Source organism: Onychomys torridus, chromosome 8 (assembly GCF_903995425.1).
Source record: "Onychomys torridus chromosome 8, mOncTor1.1, whole genome shotgun sequence".
NCBI lineage: Eukaryota > Metazoa > Chordata > Mammalia > Rodentia > Cricetidae > Onychomys > Onychomys torridus.
In genome coordinates this window covers 42,740,293-42,760,906 of record NC_050450.1, presented here as the reverse complement: position 1 = coordinate 42,760,906, position 20,614 = coordinate 42,740,293, and the positions used below count along the sequence as shown (strand labels likewise).

General features: G+C 37.8%; 1 protein-coding gene across 17 annotated transcripts in view; it reads right to left on the bottom strand.

Moving 5' to 3' along the window:
- Positions 1-20,614, bottom strand: part of Rapgef6 (Rap guanine nucleotide exchange factor 6) — a 180,525-nt gene that overhangs the window by 66,498 nt on the left and 93,413 nt on the right. For all 17 annotated transcript variants that reach the window (XM_036195123.1, XM_036195118.1, XM_036195119.1 and 14 more), the window contains 6 exons: positions 16,858-17,016; positions 16,118-16,270; positions 9,591-9,755; positions 7,907-8,014; positions 6,461-6,664; positions 2,048-2,156 (listed from right to left, as the gene is read on the bottom strand). In XM_036195123.1, coding sequence (XP_036051016.1) covers positions 2,048-2,156; positions 6,461-6,664; positions 7,907-8,014; positions 9,591-9,755; positions 16,118-16,270; positions 16,858-17,016 — 898 coding nt within the window. The remainder of the gene's footprint in view (positions 1-2,047; positions 2,157-6,460; positions 6,665-7,906; positions 8,015-9,590; positions 9,756-16,117; positions 16,271-16,857; positions 17,017-20,614) is intronic.

Below are 20,614 nucleotides of genomic sequence, written 5' to 3'. Positions count from 1 at the left end.
TGGCCTAAGGAAAGAGGTATGGGCTGGTAATGCTTTGCCCTTCCCCAGCTCCCATACTTTTGCAGTACCATGTAGGTCTCTATCCTTGACCACAACCAATGTAGGATTCCTGGGAGGACAACAGTATTCTTACTACCCAGAGGCTCTTAGGTTATGGCTTCCCTGTCCTTTATATCCGAAAGCCTTCCTTTCCACCCCAAGGCCCATGGTGCTAAGTACTTGGTATCAGTAATCATTTTTGTGACAGGTGCAAAGAACTCTCAGGTTCTCAGATCCTTAAGAATTCTATAAAACACACTCGAGACACAAAGCTTGGGAGAGACAATAATTGGCTCAAAGTGACAGAATAAGGATTGCTTTTGTATTTTTCAAAACACAAATTCTTTAATTTAACCTAAAAGCTGGCATTAGTAGACAGTGCAAATCTCAGAAAGTAAAAAGCTCTGAAGACTTCCTTATTCAAGGCTGGAAAACTGCCCATCAACAATTATATCCAAGGCACTCAAATGGAAAAAGGAAAAAAAAAAAAAATCACAAAATACTTCATTCTTCTCTATGACTGAAGATAGTTTAAAGAAAGACAAGCAAAAGTGGAAACAACAACAACAAAAAACCCCAAAAACACATCATTTCCTCCCCAAAAAGGCATACTTCTAGGATTCTACTGTCATTCTGACTGCAATCTAACTTACCTAATAGGATTTTCTTGTAATAACTCCTAAGTGGTCTTTGGTTTTTAATTGTTACTTTAGACTTACTGTTATCTTTCTCATGATTTTAGCCAAAATTCAATGGAGTCTAAAGCAAATGATAATAAATCTTTCATAAAAATTACACAACCAAAAGAATGTTATGTTTTGTAAAAAGCACAAGCTTTTTTTTTTCTTTTTTAAAAAAGATTTTTTTTTTTTAATTTTTTACCTTATGTGTCTGTTCTGCCTGCAAATATGGAGTCAGATAATCCTGAACTGGAGTTATGGGTGATTGTGAGCCACCAGGTAGGCTCTGGAAGTTAAACCTGGGTTCTCTGGAAGAGCATCCAGTGCTTTTATCCACTGAATCACCTCTTCAGCTGCCAAAGCACAAGCTTAATACATGTTCTCTCAGATATAAACATGAAAAAACAAAACAGCACAGGGCTGGAGATGTAGCTCAGCTGTAGGATACTTGGAAAGCATGTGTAAGACTTTGGGTCCAGGCCCTCATACCACAAAATTGAAAAACCACAGTGTAGCTACTATAAACCTTTCTACAAAGAAAGGAAAGGCATGCTGTTTAGAAATCTCACTCGCTGGGCAGTGGTGGCACATGCCTGTAATCCCAGCACTTGGGAGGCAGAGGCAGGTGGATCTCTGTGAGTTCGAGGTCAGCCTGGTCTACAAAGCGAGTTCCAGGACAGCCTCCAAAGCTACAGAGAAACCCTGTCTCAAAAACAAAAAACAAACAAACAACAACAACAAAAAACTCATAGATTTTGAAAACTTCACTGAAAACAACTACTCTGGCATATGACTGATTGCAAAAAGCTAGCTTTGTACATTCAGAGTGGAAAAGAGCCTGCTTATGACTTCTAAGCTTTATTCAAGCCATTCAAGTTTTATTTTTGCACTCTGCACTATACAGTACACAACAGAAGCTCAACAGATACTTTATATATAACTGAAGCTGTATCTCTATTTCCATGAAATTTATATCAAATGAAAATTATAAAATCATAGTAATCTTAGGATCTTACACAAAAAAGTTTATATTTTACTATCATCTACCTCACTGAAATGACTTTTATTACTTTTAATTTTTTTTAAATTTATTTATTTATTATGGATGTAGTGTTTTGTCTACATGTATGTCTGCACACTAGAAGAGGGCACAAGATCTCATTATAGATGGTTGTGGGCCATCAAATAGTTGTGGGGATTGAACTCAGGACCTCTGGAAGAGCAGCCAGTGTTCCTAATCTCTGAGCCATCTCTCTAGCCCCCTTACTTTTCTATTTACACAAAATAAAACAAAACCTTACCTTAGTAGCTGTTACAACAAAACTTACCAAAAATGTTGGTCTTCACAGTAAGTGCAAGGTGAGTATTATTCCTCAAAATTTCAAGAGCTTTGACATATGTAATATTCTCAAAGTTTTGTCCATTGACTTCCATTATCTTGAAAATATTTTTAAAATACAAATTAAGAAAGAAATAGTATTAGTATCACCTATGACCTCAAAAGTTTAATATTAGAAAAACCAAAATAGAACTTGAATAAATCATTCCATATGTGAGCAATGTATTGCTTTTAGAAACTGGACTACCATTTTTTTTGCTGTACTATATAATTTCCAAATCCTCCATCATATGTATTTTCAAAGGTCATTTTCTCTGGGATCCCAAATGATATGACTTAGCAGTCAAGAGCAAGAATTGCTGTTGTAAAGGATGTAGGTTCAGTTCCCACTCGCATGGTGCCTCACAACCACCTCTAACTCCAATTCTAGGTGACCAGATACTTTCTACTGACCTTGGCTGGCACCAGGCAAGCATACGATGCACATTCAGGCAAACCATCCACACACATAAAATAAACTAAACCTAAAAAAAGAAAAAAAAAGGAAAGAAAAGAAAAAGAAAAAGGAAACAAAAATTAAGATGGGGACTGGAGAGATGGCTGAGTGGGTAAAAGTGCTTGCTATCAAGCCTGAATTGGATCTCCAGGACCCACATGGTAAAAGGAGAGAACTGACTTCCTGGATGTCCACAAATGTACCATGGTACATGTATGTGAATAAGAACACACACACACACACACACACACACACACACACACACACACACACCACAGGTTTATAAGTGAAGAAAAATTTTAATCACATCTAATAAGCTCAAAGATGACACTGTATATATACACAAATTTTAGTCAAATTGTCTAAAGAGAAATTTAGTGTGATTCAATGTGAAATAATTCATTTAAAAATAGCATGCTAAGGCTGGATGTAACAATGCATGCTTATAATTCCAATACTAGGGGCAAGAAGATTGAAAGGTCAAGGTTATATAGTCAGACTCTATCTTAAGGAAAAATAAGTCGGGTAGTGGTGGCACACACCTTTAATCCCAGCACTCGGGAGACAGAACCAAGTGGATCTCTGTGAGTTTGAGGCCAGACTGGTCTACAGAGCGAGTTCCAGGACAGGCTCCAAAGCTACACAGAGAAACCCTGTCTTGAAAAAATAAATAAAATCCAGATTTGTTTTTATTTTTAATTAACAAAAGAACCAGGCAACTAACCAAAAGCAGCACTACTGTGATGGTTTTTCTCCAGATTTGTTTTTAATTTTAAATAATAAAAGAACCAGGCAGCCAACCAACAGTACTACTACTGTGATGGTTTTTCTCCGGTGAGAAAATGCTTTATTTGGTTATAACTCATTCCAAAACAAAAAGCTTCCTGGAAGGAAACAAACAAACAAACAAACAACAACAAAGAATCCCAAAAGGAAGCAAATTCCAAGAGGAAAAAAAAAAAGATAAAAAGTCAATAAGCAAAAATTCAGCAGTAAACAAACAAACAAGCAGCAGAGAGGACAGATCTCAAAAGTGACATGAAAATTCTCAAAGGTTAAGAGGACACAAAACAACATATTAGGAAAAGAAAAATCAATAGAGGCAAAATTCAGAATTCTAAGAAGACACATCAGGTCCAGAGTGATGATGCACATCTTTATTCCCAGTGTTTGGGAGTCACGGGCAGGTGGATCTCTGAGTTTGAGGCCAGCATGGTCTACACAGTGTGTGTTTCAGGTCAGCCAGGACTACACTGTGAAACTCTGTCTTATAAAACGAAACAAAACAAAAAGATTCATATCTACACACCAAAATGACATGGCACTATAGAGATCCCCATTTTAACAATTCTCAATGACAACTCTGAATCTGAAGGACAGAGAATAAAGGTGTTTATGTGTAGGAATCATTAGAATTAAAGAAAAATAAAGTCTGGCTTTGACTTCTATTGAGCAACTTAATATGATAACACTGCAGCTTCAGTGTTCTTAAGGAATAAAATCATTATTACTGTAGAACTTTATACCACACTGAACAAAAACATCTTCAGATATATAAAGACTCATGTCTGTAAAATGAATAGTAATAGAGAAGTATGATCTAGATAGAATGGATCATGGTGGGGAGATGAATCCCAGAAGTAAAGCCACAATCAATTTCATTGTTAGGAATGTAAGTTTTGCATTTCACTGCCCTCTCACCCACTGTGAGAAATGTTACCTTTAAACGTTTTATGATAAGATACTTGAAAAATTATAATAAATATATTAATTCTAGGACACTGGATGTTAGGTATTTTTAATGAGTAGACTGAAGAACAGGCCAATTAAAAAACAAAAAAACCAACACCATTAAGGAAATCAAAGGATTACTACTATTTTTCTTTTTCCTTTTTTGAGACAGGTCTTCATTGTAGCTAACCCTGGCTGGCCTGGAACTCAAGAGACCTGCTTGGTTTTGGCTCCTGAGTGCTGGGATCACCATGCCTGGCCCACTACTGTTCCTCTTACTTTACACCTCCCCTCTCCCCCAGTTTCTGACAATCTGGGCATTGTAGGCTGTTTAGTGGTCTCTATTCACCATGCACCAGCAATAATTCCTAGGTTCTGACACCCAAAATATATTTTTAGTGGCTGGAAATATAGTATATATAGTAGATACAGTGATCACCCATCACATGTGAAGCCCTGGTTCAATCCCTAGATATACTGTCCACAAACCAAACGGACATATCTCTTTTAGACATTGCCAAATGATGGTTATATTGTATGTGAACTGAAGGCCGGCCAGCAAGAAAACAACTCCTGGTGTACATGAGAATCATCTATAGACCAAATGATGGTCATAATGTATATGAACTGAAGGCCAGCAAGAAACCAACTCCATGAGAGTCATCTATAGAGCTTTCGTACAGATTGCTAGGATTCCCAACATTTCTGTCGAGGACGTCATTAATACAATGAATGACTGAGATAAGCCTGGGAGTTACAGTTTGTGCATAAAATCATTATATCATATTTTGAATTAGGCTAAACAATAGCTACTTAGTGACTAAAAAAAATAAACCAACCAGGTAATAATGGCACATGCCTTTAATCCCAGCACTGGGAGGCAAAGGATTTCTGTGAGTTCAAGCCCAGGCTGCTCTACTACATACTGAGTTCAAGGCCAGCCATAGCTACACAGTGAGACCCTGTCTAAAAACCAAAAACCAAAAACCAAACCAAAACCAAAATAAAAACCAAACCAAAACAAACCCCACACACGAAACACACAAATCCCCAAAAGAATAAGCCCCACTCAATTCCTCTCATGCCTCACTTTCTTTTTCCTTGGTTTTTCCAGACAGGGTTTCTCTGTGTAGCTTTGATGCCTGTCCTGGATCTCGCTCTGTAGCCCAGGCTGGCCTCAAACTCAGAGAGATCCGCCTGGCTCTGCCTCCCGAGTGCTGGGATTAAAGGTGTGCACCACCACCGCCCGGCTATGTCTCAGTTTTTCCTGGTTCCTCACCTAGTTCACTCTGCTTGTAAACGTAGCTGTGGTACCATATGAACATTAGTTAATCTGATGCCATCACTTAATCTTCAGCCACTTACATTTGAAAGTTTTTTTTTTTAATTTATTTATTATATATACAGCATGTATGTCTGCAGGCCAGAAGAGGGCACCAGATCTCATTACAGATGGTTGTGAGTCACCATGTGGGTGCTGGGAATTGAACTCAGGACCTCTGGAAGAGCAGTCAGTGCTCTTAACTTCTGAGCCATCTCTCCAGCCCCACATTTGAAAGTATTATGAAACATTTACTCTACAAAACTTGTAAGGTGCTAATTCATGAACATCTTTCTGGAATATTCTGAAGTTGCCAAGGAAAAATTTCCCAATCCTTATTAGAAAATAGGAAGGGTCATTCAAAGGAGGTTATACTGGTTGAGCCTTGTAGAACACATGGTTTTCAACCATGATATTACAAAATTCTCCATCAAAAGTTATGAATATATGATAAATATTTTGAAAATAAACCCTATTTTAATTATTAACACTAGCCAGGTGGTGGTGGCGCACACCTTTACTCCCAACACTCAGGAGGCAGAGCTAGTTAGATCTCTGTTGAGTTCGAAGCCAGCCTGATCTACAGAGCAAGATCCAGGACAAGTACCAAAGGTACACAGAGAAACCCTGTCTCAGGAAAAAAACCAACAATGAAAAACCTAACACTAGGGCTGGGGAGATAGCTCAACTGGGGGAAAAAAGGGTAAGCAATTCCTGAGGAACAACACTCAAAATTGTCTGCTTTCTGGTTCTCTCTCTCTCTCAAAACTACTCCCTCCCACCAAAGAAAAGGGACAAAGTAACAGATGTACTACTTCTAAAAGTTCTTATTTACATGTGGCTTATGTATTTACCTGGTCACCCCGTTTCAGCCCTGCATCAGCAGCTTTGCTATCAGGTTCTACTCCTTCAACAAAGACACCAAATCCCTTCTCACTGCCTCCACTCAGGCTGAAGTGCAGCGGGGACTCCCGGGATGCCTTCTGTAGCACAACTTGCCTCCACTTAGCCTTTGCAGCACAGGCAATATTCAATAACCTGAGGTGACCATTCATTTTCTGTGGAGCAGAAAAGATTAAAATGTACATTTATATACCTATTCTTACAGGCTTTAAAAAGATTCTACAATGGTTATAATCAGAACCAAAACACACAAACTACACAATATGTAAGCTAGGTAGACAAAATTGGAAAGGGTACTTCTACCCCAGAGCACTTAATGAAATTTCTTAACAGGTTTTAAAAAGACTTTTAGATAATGAAAGATTATTCCTGAATCTTCTAAATTCTTACTGTACTATCTTGCATAACTCCTGGTTGAAATGGAGTGACTTCCTTTCTGAATATTGTCTAATACTCAGACACATTAAAAATATTTAAGTCTTTTGTAAACTCAGTAATATTCTAATTTGAAGTTTTACTCCTATTTTAATAATATTTAATATTATTTTCAAACAGGTAATGTAACATGGTATGGCTCTAATAAGCCAAAGATTTTTTTCTTCCAGGGCAGGAATCAGATTTTACACTTGTATACAATACCTTTGAGTGGGAGGTTTTAATAAATATTTGATTATTTGTTGGAGGTGGGGGAATTCCATGACTCAATCTTTCCTTCTAGTGTCTCTTAAATAACTACACACTGGTACTGTAAGAGCTAAATGATGTTGGTGTGCCTCAGTGGTCTATTAGTCAAGTTCCCCAATCTTTGTTCACATTTCCTCACTTTGCACAAGGCAGATGTGCTGCAGGAAAGTCTACAGGAACCGAGGTAAGAAAGGGACCAGAGCTGTCACTTTCTTCCCTCTGTGTTCAACTATGCTCCTGAGTATTTTCTTAGTACCAGTTTGTTTTCAGCTGTTACATTCATTACCTCATTGTAGTCCTCACATAATCTCTCAGAAACTGGAGACTACCTTTTTTTTTTTTCTAGACAGGGTTTCTCTGTGTAGCTTTGGTGCCTTTCCTGGAACTCACTCTGTAGACCAGGCTGTCCTCGAACTCAGAGAGATCTGCCTGCGTCTGCCTTCTGAGTGCTGGGATTAAAGGTGTGCGCCACCACTGCCGGGCTCATTTTTTATTAAGATGTAAGGTATAAAGCTTAGGCAATCTGTTCAAGTTCACAGCTCTAACCAGATGCTAGCTCCAAAATAGAAATGAACATAGAGGGTATATAGTTTTTTATTGTGGTGAAGAATTCCCATCCTACAACAGATCTGGGAGAAGATGGAAATTGTTTTGAGTTGCTGTTCTTGCTGAGGGAATAGGGAGACCCCTGAATTATGAAAACAAATTCTTACTGTATCTTCCAGATTTTTTTCAAATTCTTCTAGAAACTGAGTCATAGCAGGATCACCTTCAAAATCATTAAAATGATTATTTACCCATAAGAGTACAATCCGGGTCACCTGTGGACAGAAGAAGGCATGTGGTTATGTGACGCATTCCTCCTGTCTGGCTAGCCACTCTTGAGCTTCATTTTACACAAAAGGGTTGTTCTAACAGAGAGGCATGGTTTAATTTCCACATGTTTCCTTTGGATCTGAAAGAAGATACAAACTGGGATGTGTATTCCCCATAGTGTCTTAAACACAAGCCTGTCTGTTTTAAGAGTAGGCAGTCATTTCAACTAGAACACATTAAAAGTATTTCTACAATTAAGAATGTACTTGACCAAAATTTTCAAGAAAAACAAATCTAAAACTTCATTAAATGTCATCAAATTTTCAAAGTGGTTAGTTTATATTGTTCAACAGGTTAAGTAAAAAATTAAGTCATGGTTTTGAGTGGACTTCCATATGCGCAATCATGGTGAACATATGCTTCTTAGCCATGTATAAATCTTCTTCAGAAGTGTTTAATCCAGTCATCTGTTCATTTTTCAATCATGTTGCTTGTCTTTCTGCCCTTCAGTTCTAAGAGTTTTTTTTTAAATGTATTTTGGTTAGTAGAGCCTTATCAAATCTATGATTTGCAAATCTGTATGTTGTTTGATTTCTTTTCTTTCTCCTTATTCCATTTTGTGTTTGTGTGGGAGGCATGTGCAGGTCTGAGGCTGATGCTGGGAATCATCTCCTATTACTCTACTACCTAATTCACTGAGTCTTTTCACTCACAATTCACTGACTGACTCTCAGTCAGACCCAGAGTTTGCTGATATGGCTTGTCGGGAAAGCTAGTTTGCACAGGAAAGCCCTATTTCCACCTTCCGAGGCTGGTTGCCATGTCCACCTGGCATTTACGTGGGGTCACGGGATCCAAACTCCCATCCTCAACCTTGCCCAGCCAAGTGTTTTAATCACTGGATCATCGCCCAAACCCCTATCTTGTGCTTCTTGATAGTACTTTTTGATACAGAAAAAAAGGTTTTACTATTTGGAAGTTCTGGTTATCTGTCTTTATTCTTTTCTTGCTTATGCTTTGGGTGTCACATCTGCAGAACTATTGCCAAACTCAAAGAAAGTCAATTAGTCTAATGGCCTTACAGTTTTAGTTCTTAAAAAATATTTTCACTCTTACTTACTGTGTACACTCATGATGTATGTGTGTGATACATGTGCCATGGTATGTATTAAGGTGAGAGGACAACTTTGTGCTTTGTGGGCTGGTCCTCCAGATCTCCAGGTTGTTATTCCTCAAAATCCACTAACCAGCTACATGCTTTATCTATCTGCACAAACGGCCATGGTTCTTGAGTTGACAGCTGGCCCTAGCATAGTCTTATTTCAGTTTCGGATTTCTAGTTTGTATGCACTTTTCAAGGCATTGAGAAAATGACAAGACACATGTCTATATACTCACTAATTTATTTAGGTAAACTTTTTTTTCATAAAAATAACAAAAACCCGTGTGATCTTAGGTAAACTTATTTTTTTTCATAAAAATAACAACAAAAACCCATGTGATCTATAAAGTGCAAAAGTGTATGCTAATAAAATTTAAAGGTTAAAGTTAAGTTCATGCCTTCTATAGTTATAAACCAACCTTATCCCTTAAGCTGTCAATCTTAAACCATTCCAAAAGCTTGATCCCAACATCCAAAGGACTTTCAAGAAATGTCCTGTAAGTTAATAGGAAATCTTCTATATATGTTGGGTCCACAATAGAATGTTCTTCTATCAAATGCATGATCAGACGCTCAGGTGTTCCCTAAAAATCCAATGAAACCAAAGATTAAGACAAAACAAAACAAAACTAAAGGAGTCAAGTATCTCCCATTATTCTCCTCTAAAGCCTACTGCTGGGAGAAGTCTTCAGATCGTAATTCAGAAGCATCCAGAGGTTTGAGCTGAGAAATGGTAGAGGGATAAGCCCCCAGCAGCATCTGCTCATCTGTGCTTGTTTCTACTGGCATTTCATCACCGCAGGGCCTACGAAATTTACTGACTTATCCATTGTATGGGCTGTTATTGTTACTTCTGCTACGACAGGACATGTGATGACTGTCCAAGGCAAAGGAAACAGAAAGAAAGAAGAAAGTTAGCCAGACGGTGGTGGTGTACACCTTTAATCCCAAAGCTCAAAGAGGCAGAGTCAGGTGGATCTTTGTGAGTTTGAGGCCAGCCTGGTCTACAGAGTGAGTTCCAGGAAAGCCAGGGGTACACAGAGACATCATGTCTAGAAAAACAAACAAATAAGTAATAACAACAACAAAAAGAAGTCTTTCTTCTACATTTAATCCACCTCAAATTCTCTTCTGTCCCATGCTACAGGAATAATATACAGGTATTTACTCTTCTAGACTTCTTGCTTGCTGTGTGTGAAATGACTAAACCCCTTACTGTTTGTAAATTTAGCATTTTAAAGACTTGTCTACCTCAAAAATTTTATATATACATAATATATATGTATATATAAAATAAAATCCATGAACAAATATTTCCCATTGAGTTTCTAAATCAATGTTAAAAATTTATTAAGATTTTGAAATTAAAAAAAAAAAATGTTGTCATGTGGAGGCTAGAGAACAACCTTGAGTATTGTTCCTCAAGCACTGTCCTTTATTTTTTGAGACGGAGTCTCACTAGCCTGGGATGTGCCAAGTAGGCAAGGCTAGTTGGCCAGTAAGCCTTACAAGCATATGCCATCATGCCTAGCTTTTTGAAGAATGAGTAGGGTGAGGTGTGCATGTGTGAGAGGTGTAGGCCAGAGGACGACATCTTCCTAAAACCATATTTTTTTGAGACAGTCTTTCACTAAACCTGGAGCTAAGTGGCTGGATTGGCTGGCTAGAAAGCCATAGGAACCCTTGTCTCTGCCTCCCCCATTCCAAGAATTACAGGTGCTCATAATCACACGAGTCTTTTAAAAAGATCTGAAATAAGATTCTTGTGCTTGCATAGCAAACACTTTACCAATTGAGCCATCTCTCCAACCCCCTATTCTTGGTTTTATAAATGTGGGTTTTGGGGACCAAACTTAGGTCCTAATGTTTGCAAGGTAAGCACTTTATCAACAGTACTACCTTTGCAACCCGCTTTGCTACCTTTTCAAAATAATAAACAGAATACACATAAAAAGAAAACAAATATTGAGTTGGATATTAAAAAGCAACTGTGGGGGATGGATAGCTCAGTGGTTAAGAGCACTTGCTGCTGTTGCACAGGACTTGGGTTTGGTTCCCAGAACCCACATGTTAGTTAGCTCACAACAAACTCTAACTCCATTACCCGAAGATCCAATGCCCTTTTATGACCTTTGTAGTCATGGCACACATGTGGTACACATACATAAAATTTAAAAATCTAACTGTGGCCCGTAAGTTCAGACTTCAATTTGCTGCAACCATACAAATAATTAACTGATCACATCTATATAGGAAACATATATTAATACTGATAATGCTGTTACCTTAGAATACCCCACCAAGGGCACCCAATGCTAACAAGGTATATAAATCACTTCTCTTGAAGGCACTAAGGAGTAAGAAAGACTTTATAACCTACTTATGGCATAGAGACTAGAAGTTAGTCCTCTTTTTTTCTTACCCTCAAAAATATTAAGTCTAAGATTATCAAAATGGGTTTATTATTTAGGTCAATCAGGGTCTAGGAAATTTATGTGGTCTTAGGGCTTACAAGCTAAGTCAGTGTGGTAACTGGTCAACCTCTGTTGTGTCATCATTCTGTTTGTCTATATCAGTAGACAAGAGTCCCTACAGAGTCTGGGATATATATTCAAAATTTTGAAAAGAACTCATTATCATGAGAAGTATGTCACCTATGTCCATACTAGTAACTAAGAGAGTAGGATACTTGGAGAGGGTATCCCACTCTGGATAATATCCACTGGGATGAAAGGTGAGAGACATGGTTGGCACGGTTATAGTGGCATGGTAGGGACGGGTTAAAACCAGCAAATAGCCTGGCGGTGGTAGCGTATACATTTCATCCCAGCACTTGGGAGGCAGAGGCAGGTGGAACTCTGAGTTCAAGGCCAGCCTGGTCTACAGAGTGAGTTCCAGGACAGGCTCCAAAGCTACATAGGGAAACTCTGTCTTGAAAAACCATTAAAAAACAAACAAAACAAACAAAAAACCTCCAAAACAAACAAAAACCCAGCAAATAATTAGAAGGTATTAATATACACCAAAGTAAAACACTAGAGAAAAGTCTGTAAGACAGTACTAGAACTGTATCATATACTCATGATTGTATAGTACAAAGTTGTATATGTGCATTGGTAATTAACATCAATACTTGTTTTTCTAGTTCAGACTCCTGAGAGGGTGTAAATATAGTGAGTCCCCAGATCCTGGCTTATAAATACTATCTTCAACTGGAAAGACCAAGAACCTTTTGGAGAAATGGCTGATCCCAAGGTAGGAAAAAATTTCATATCCTTACTAACTGCCAAAAAGTGCTCAAAGAATGATGGGGGCATTTAAAAGTAATACAAGAGTCAGCCTGTAGAGCACTGGTCGGCATCTTAGAGAATTCAGAGCGTTAGAATACTACTAATGTAAGGGAGTATGACATGTAAGTCCATACTAGACATTAAATTAAATGACAATTACTAATTATAAGAGAAATTATGGTAGGAGGAAAACACCATTTTCAGCAGGAATCATCACAGGTGGGAAGAAGTTTGCACCTAGATGTTATTATCCACAAACTAGAGGCAGTATACTGATAGATCTTCTCAGAACATCTCTTCATCAGGTACTCATCAACTATGAAGTGTCACAAAGAATAACCTTATAGTAAAAAATCCTGGCATATGGACATGAGGTCATCAAGGTTAACTTCCCTAGAGGAAGGTCTGTCAACATTACACCAAATGCAAAGAGAAGAGTGTTAATTACAGAGGAATTTCTTTATGGAAAACATGACTGTAGTCTGATAATGGGTAAACTTGACAGGATGTTAAGACATGGATTCTTTAGGTTTGCTGGGGACATGAATAACAAAGAAAGACCAACAACTCAAGTGGAGCATGACAATGAAATACAACCAAGAATGAACCCAGACAAGAAATGAAAATGCAACATTACTGGGACACTGGTGAGAAATGACTAGGGAATTCAGGCTGCCTCTATTATCTTAGCAACATGCACTTCCATACTTGGGAGAATTCTAAGATGTTTAATGAAGGAGTGCTCTTGTTTTTGTTTTTTAAGGAATGCTAAGACACTGACTGCATTTGTGAAACATCTTAAACAGTTCAAAATAAGACTGGTGAGAACGGGGCAAAGGCAGTGAAATGCTGAAAGTAGGGCAGTCTGACTCAGAGTTGTCTGCACTGTTCTTGAAACTTGCCTTGGTGTTGACGTGCACATGGGTATTTGCAGGCCAAAGGTCAATTTCAGATGTCTGTACAAGAATCTTAAAAGTTCTTATTAATAAAATCAAACCTCAGGTCAGGTATTGGGGTGAACGCTGGAAGACCAGAGAAGCAGAACAAGCCACAGCTACCTCACCTTGCCAACTCCTCAGCTGATCCTGTTTCCTCAGACTGGAAGCCTCTGAGTCCTCCTCCACATGAATCTCAGCTGAACTGTTGCTCAAAAGCCTAAAAGCTTAACCTGCCTAGTTCCTGGTTTTATGCCTTATATACCTTTCTGCTTTCTGCCCTCACTTCAGATCACGGGTAGATCACTGAATCTACTCTAAAAAGAAAAAGGGGAAGATATAAAAATGGCAAAAGGTAGATTATTCAATCTATTATGAAAAGAGAAAAGAGAATATGGATATGATAAGAAGGTCAATGATTGAATCTACTTTTAAAAAGAAACTACTTTTTAAAAGTAGGATAAGTAATGAAATTTTTGTCTGAGTTTATCAAATGTTACTGGACTGGACGTCGTTAATATATATAATGGAGTTTTTTGACTGAATCTGTCAAATGTTAATGGACTAAATATTGTTAATGTAGTTATTGACTCTATATACTGTATATACTTACTGGATATAGTTTTTCTTGTATTTGTTATAAGCTTTTTAAAAATTTAGACAAAAAAGGGGAAATGTTGTGGCATTGTGTTCCCCAAAATATTGTGTACCCTAATAAACTTATCTGGGGTCCAGAGAACGTAACAGCCACTAGATATGGCCAGAAAATGGTGGCACACACCTTTAATCCTATCACTTGGGAGGCAGAGATCCATCTGGATCTCTGTGAATTTAAAAGCCACACTGGAAAAAGCCAGGCATGCTGACTCACGCCTTTAATCCCAAGAAGTGATGGCAGAAAGCAGAAATGTAAATAAGGCATGAAAACCAGGAACTAGGCAGGTTAAGCTTTTAGGCTTTTGAGCAACAACAGTTCAGCTGAGATTCATTCTGCATGAGGACTGAGAGGTTTCCAGTCTGAGGAAACAGGATCAGCTGAGGAATTGGCAAGGTGAGGTAGCTGTGGCTTGCTCAGGTAAGTTTATTAGGGTACACAATATTTTGGGGAACCCAATACCACCACAGATGTCTGCCTTAACTGTTCTCCACCATGTTTTGAGACAGGGTCTCTCACTGAACCTGGAGCTCACCAATTCAGCTAGACTGGCTGGCCACTGAGATATGGGGCCCTACTGCCTTTGCTTCTCTACTGCTTCAATTACAGGTGCAAACCAGTGTGCCCAGTTTTTTACATGAGTTCTGGGAGAACAAACAGACTCAGGTCCCTATATTTGCACTTGTGAGACAAGCCCTTTACTAAACCAAGCCATCTCCCTATTCTAGTTCTTAAAACTTTTCTGTAAGTTTGAACTATTGAAAAATAGGGTTCTTGCTGTGTGTGGTGGTGCACACATTTAATCCCAGCACCTGGGAGGCAGAAGCAGGCAGATCTCTGAGTTCGAGGCCAGCCTGGTCTACAGAGTGAGTTTCAGGACAGCCAAGGCTACACAGAGAAACTGTCTCAAACAAAACAAAACTCAAAAATAGAAACAAAAAATAGAGGTCCTTGTAAAAGGCAAATTAAGTAATATGCATTAACTTCTGCATTCTATTTATATATTTTTCCTTTCTCATTCTTTTTTTGGAAGACTCTTGATCCTCTTGCCTCTACCTTCTCAGTGTTGGGATGATTACAGGTATGCAACCACTACATCCAATACACACTATATTCACCTTTACTACACACAAAGCTTATACTAAGAGACAGCTCTAAGAATTCAATACCCAAGAAAGAACTGATATGACACGACTCATATGCTACTAAGTTGTTTATTTGCCAACTAACAACATACTTATTTTGTAAACAAGACTAGCTTAAAACAAGGCACATGTATATATTTTCAACTATACTTGCTCTACTTTATATCTAGAGGTTTTCAAACAAACAAGAATGACAAAAAATATAGGAGAGTAAGACAGAGAAGGGAACATGGAGATTGCTGCTTTGACTGTGATTATGCTAAAGCTTCAGATTTACCTCACTCAGTCCTAACTTTACTTCCAGTATCTCTTTTATTTTCAATTTAAAGGTTCAGAGAAGACACAGCTGATTTCAATGCTAGCAGGAGCTCTGCATCTTCATTGTGGACTCTAGATGTCTTTGTGGCTAGTTTTTAAATTTCCTGTTCCTGTCTATCTCTAATACTGCTGGCTTTTTTTTTTCTTAAGACCAATACCCACCACCAAGCTTATACACTTAAGAAGAAAAGATTTGGCCAGTATAATCTAAAATAATATTGTATCAATTTGGATATTAAATGGCAGTAAGTATCCATCATTCGAATATGTTATAACCAGCTGGAAAAGGGACAGAAGAGCTAACAAACTTGCTGAATCAGACATCAACATATTAGTGAAGAATTTTACATTATTCAAAAAAGTAGTTTAAAGCCTTTTTATTTTTAAAGCAAGATGAAAGATTTGAATGAAATTTCTAGAATAAGTCAAGCTGGGTAGTGGTGGTAAATGCCTTTAATCACAGCACTTGGGAAGCAGAGACAGGTGGATCTCAGAATTCTAGGCCAGCCTTGGCCTATGAGCAAGTACCAGGACAGTCAGGGCTACACAAACAAACTCTGTCTTGAAAAACCAACCAATCAAGCAACAAGCAAAAATACTCACCTTGATTACAATGTGTCCTTTCCTGGTGCCACTCCGGTCTAGTTCTCGGTGCTCATGTACCATGACAATTTCTCCCTCCTCCTCAACTTTATGGGTATTTTTTTCCACATGATTTAAAATTCTCCAATAATCCTGTTGTGCTATACAGACAAACTGTCCAAGAACAACATGGGGACAATTAATGAACCTATAGTACATAAACACATCACTACGTACCAAGGCAGAGCACAAAGGTAAGAAGTCAAGAGGCATCAGTTATTTCTTATTCAGTTTGTTGAACCCTACACAAAAATCAAGGCAAATAATTCACACACAGAGAGACCAGGATGGAATCATCTGAATTCTGCTGTAAAAGGAGAAGTGAACATCCACTTCTCTTAAACAGACATTATGCAAAGAAAACATGAAGCAGGAATAAGTCAGAAATAAACAACGCACAAGTTCCTATTTCCTTCCTTCTTTGAAAACAGAAAGAGCCTGAACTGGATAATAAAACTCTGAATGTTCAAACAAACCAACATTTTTTGGGATCATTCTCTTAAAAATTTGTATTTTGCCCAATTCAACAAAATTTCAGACAGATTTATAAAATCTACTTTCTCTTGTCAACTGTAGACTACTGAAAATATTAATTCTTCTAATTCTCCACTAAAGCTGTTTTCCTTCCAGGAAGAAAACAAAAAGTAGCTCAATCATTTTCAGTCAAAGGATGAGGGAATACTGAGCAGAGATCAACTTACCTGACAATCATCGACCTTGGTCCTGACGACTCCATGCATATACTGCTTGTCCAGAGTGGGGGCAATTCCAAAACTATTTCCCATGAAGAGATTTTCAATTTTCCCATCTGGATGACTAATTTCTACAGTGCCATTTAAAATGACATACCAGGAGTCAAGCTACAAAGGAAAATAAAGGTGTTAGAACCTTTAAAAAAAGACAGTTATAAGTTAACTTTGAACAATTTAGCAAAATATATAAAATACATCACTTAAAGAAGAGAAAGGAGACCTAGCTCTATTATTTAGTAATTAGTCATCAACACCTCGTGCTTTGTTGACACAAAACAAACTGGTTTCTTTCACTTTCTTCTTTTAGTCACCAAAGGACTTTCAGAACTGGCCAATTTCTCTGAGACAAAAATACTGTAATGTTTAAGATCATAATTCTTGTTTTAAAGATAATTTATTTTATGTGCACAAGTATTTGCCTACATGTATGTATGTGTACAACATGTGTGCCTTAGAAGGCCAGATAAGGGCTTCGTAATCCCTGAGGCTGGACTTACAAAGAAGTGTAAGCTATCCCCTGGGTGCTGGGAACTGGCTCTATCCTTTTTAAAAATGCCCAGTGCTCTCAATTGCTTAAGCCATCTATCAGGAGCAAAATTCTTAGAATCTTAATCCAGACCCTGTCATTGAGCAGCACAGTGACTTTTACCAAGTTATTTAAGGCTTTAGTTTATTGCTAAAATGACTATAAAAAAGTAATGTAGAACTACTGAAGTAGATGGTCAATTTAATACAGATCAAATACGAAGAATAGTACGTAACATACAATCATTCTAATTAACTTACAAAAACTATCAAAAGTCTGAATCTCAAGTCACATGTAATAAAATATCCTAAAGTTGTGCTAATATTTAAAAAAATTCTTCACTTAATAGGAAGGAGATACATTTTTATTATATTTTATTTTTGGAGTGTATGTGTGGAGGCTAAAGGACAAATAATGGGAATTGGTTCTCTCCTTCTACCATGCATACCAGAGATGGGATACAGGTCAGGCTTGGTGGCAAGTACCTTTACCCATGGAACCATCCTGCTGGTCTGGGAGATGATATACGTTAACGCATAATACATACATAGATACATATTTTAATTTTAAAGATTTAGTTTATGTGTATGAATATTTTGCTTGTTATGGTTATATGTGTACCACGTGTATGACTGTTGGATCCCCTGAAACTGGGGGTATGGATGGTTGTGAGATACCATGTAAGTGATGGGAACTGACTCTGGATCTTCTGAAAGAGCAACAAGTGCTTTGAACCACTGAGCTCTCTTTCCAGCCCAGTTATATTTTTAAAGGTATGCTGTGTATCAGTGAAAGAACACTTACTTACTCTTTAGAGGCCTCTCCTTCTTATTAGACTCAACTTTCTTTCTTTCTTTTTTTAAGGATTTATTTATTTATTATGTATACAGTGAGTGTTCAGCCTGTAGGCCAGAAGAGGGCACCAGATCTCTCATTGTGGATGGTTGTGAGCCATCATGTGGTTGCTGGGAATTGAACTCAGGACCTCTGGAAGAGCAGCCAGTGCTCTTAACCTCTGAGCCATCTCTCCAGCCCCTAGACTCAACTTTCAATGCAATTTAAAGAACATCTAGGACTGCCAGTTCTGAGTGGTAACTAGGTAACAAGAACAATTTTTTGGTAAAGTCTATTTTTTTTTTTTGTTACCAAACTACAAAACACGATAGGGTTTAAAGATTATATATAAATTATTGAGTGAGACTTTGTCTTTTCCCAACATATTCCTATGTTTACAGAAGTACCTAGCAGGAAGTTGACAAACTACATTTTTGTTGTTGTTATTTGTCTTTTTGAAACGAAGTCTTTATGTAGCTTTGGCTGTCCTGGAACTTGTTATATAGACCAGGTTAGCCTTGAACACAGATCTATCAGTCTGCCTCCCTAAGTACTGGGGTTAAAGGTGTACACCTTGCTCAACCAGACAATACATTTTTGCTAATAGAACTGTAGAGTTAGAGAACATAACCCGTAGAAAAGAAAAGCTGCTTAAAATCCTCTTGTCTACAGAACTTTTATTTATTGGTTGTGCATTTCTATAAAATTTTAAGGTGCTGAAATATATTTAGATTATTCTGCCTTTGAGTGTATGTATTTTACATGTAGGTAGACATGTCTGTGCATGTGGAGACCAGAGGTAAACCTCAGGTGCTGTCCACCTGGTTTATTTTTGCTTGTGTATGTGTGGGTGCAGGTACACGTATGTGCTGGCATGTGTGAACATACTCATCTGGAGGCCAGATGACAACCCCGGCTGTCTTTCTGCAGATACCATCCATACCTAATTCTTTTAGAAAGGATCTCTTACGCCTAGAGCTTGCCGAGCAGGCTTAGCTGGTTGGCCCATGAACCCCAGGGATCCTAAGGTCTCCACCTCCTCAGTGTAAGGTTTATAGGTGCATGCCATCATATCTAGCTTTTGTTGTAGTTTCTGAGGACCAAACTTGGGTCTTCATACTTGGTGGCAAATAATTCACCCACTGAGCTATCTCTCCAGTGCCTTTAAATACAAGAACAAACTATAGTAATCTGTCTCCTCCAACTTCCTGGGGATATATATTCTATCCTACATGTACGAACAAACCATGTAAACTGTATGATGGCATACTCAGTTCTTTCTATTACAAATAGGTAATGAGCATCTTTAGATATAACTCTTGAGATTTTTTATTATGTTCTAAGGAGAGACACCAGTTAAGTAGAATAGCAGGTTAGAAACTGTCAATACAGTTCATCTCATATCAAGAATTTCTAAATGAATTTTCAGAAAGGGTAAAACAATTTACTAATAGTAAACATTGGTAATTCACCTCTCAGCTTCGTTCTCACAGTAGTGTTTTCTAGTCCCCTACAGCAGGGGTTCTCAACCCATGGGCTGCAACCTTTTTACAAGGGTTCCCTTCAGAACCTCAGAAAACATCTATTTACATTACAATTCATAAGAGTAGCAAAATTAGTTATGAAGTAGCAATGAAAATAATTTTATAGGGTTGGGGATTTAGCTCAGTGGTGGAGCGGCTTGCCTAGCAAGCACAAAGCCCTGGGTTCCATCCTCAGCTCAAAAAAAAAAAAAAAAAAAAAAAAAAATAATTTTATGGTTGGGGGTCACTACAACATGGGGAACTGTATTAAAGGATGGCAGTATTGGAGGGTTACATCCCTAGGAGGAAGGCATAAACACCAATACACTGCCTCTCCCTCTTTCAATTCTTATCACAGACAATGAACCGGGGAGTGAATAAATACTTGACCAACATTTTCAACGAAAACAACATACATTTACATATAAAAAGCAACAACAATGAAGAATTAAGGAGTTTTACTATCTATTTTAATATTTAAAAAACTGGTTCAATTATTGATTGAATACCTATTTTGCATAAAGTCCACTGCTGGGAAAGCAACAGTTAAAAAAAAAATGTAAAAGAAACAAAATAAAACACCCCCCCCACACACACATCACAAACAAAACAAAAACAAAAACAAAAACAAAAACAAAACCCCAATAATAAACTCAACAGCAACAAAAAACAACTTATCTCTTCAAAAATTTACTACCAACAAGTGGTGATGGCACATGCCTTTAATCCCAACACTTGGAAGGTAGAGGCAGGCAGATCTCTGTGAGTTCAAGGCCAGCCTGGTCTACAGAGTGAGTTTCAGGACAGCTAGGGCTACACAGAG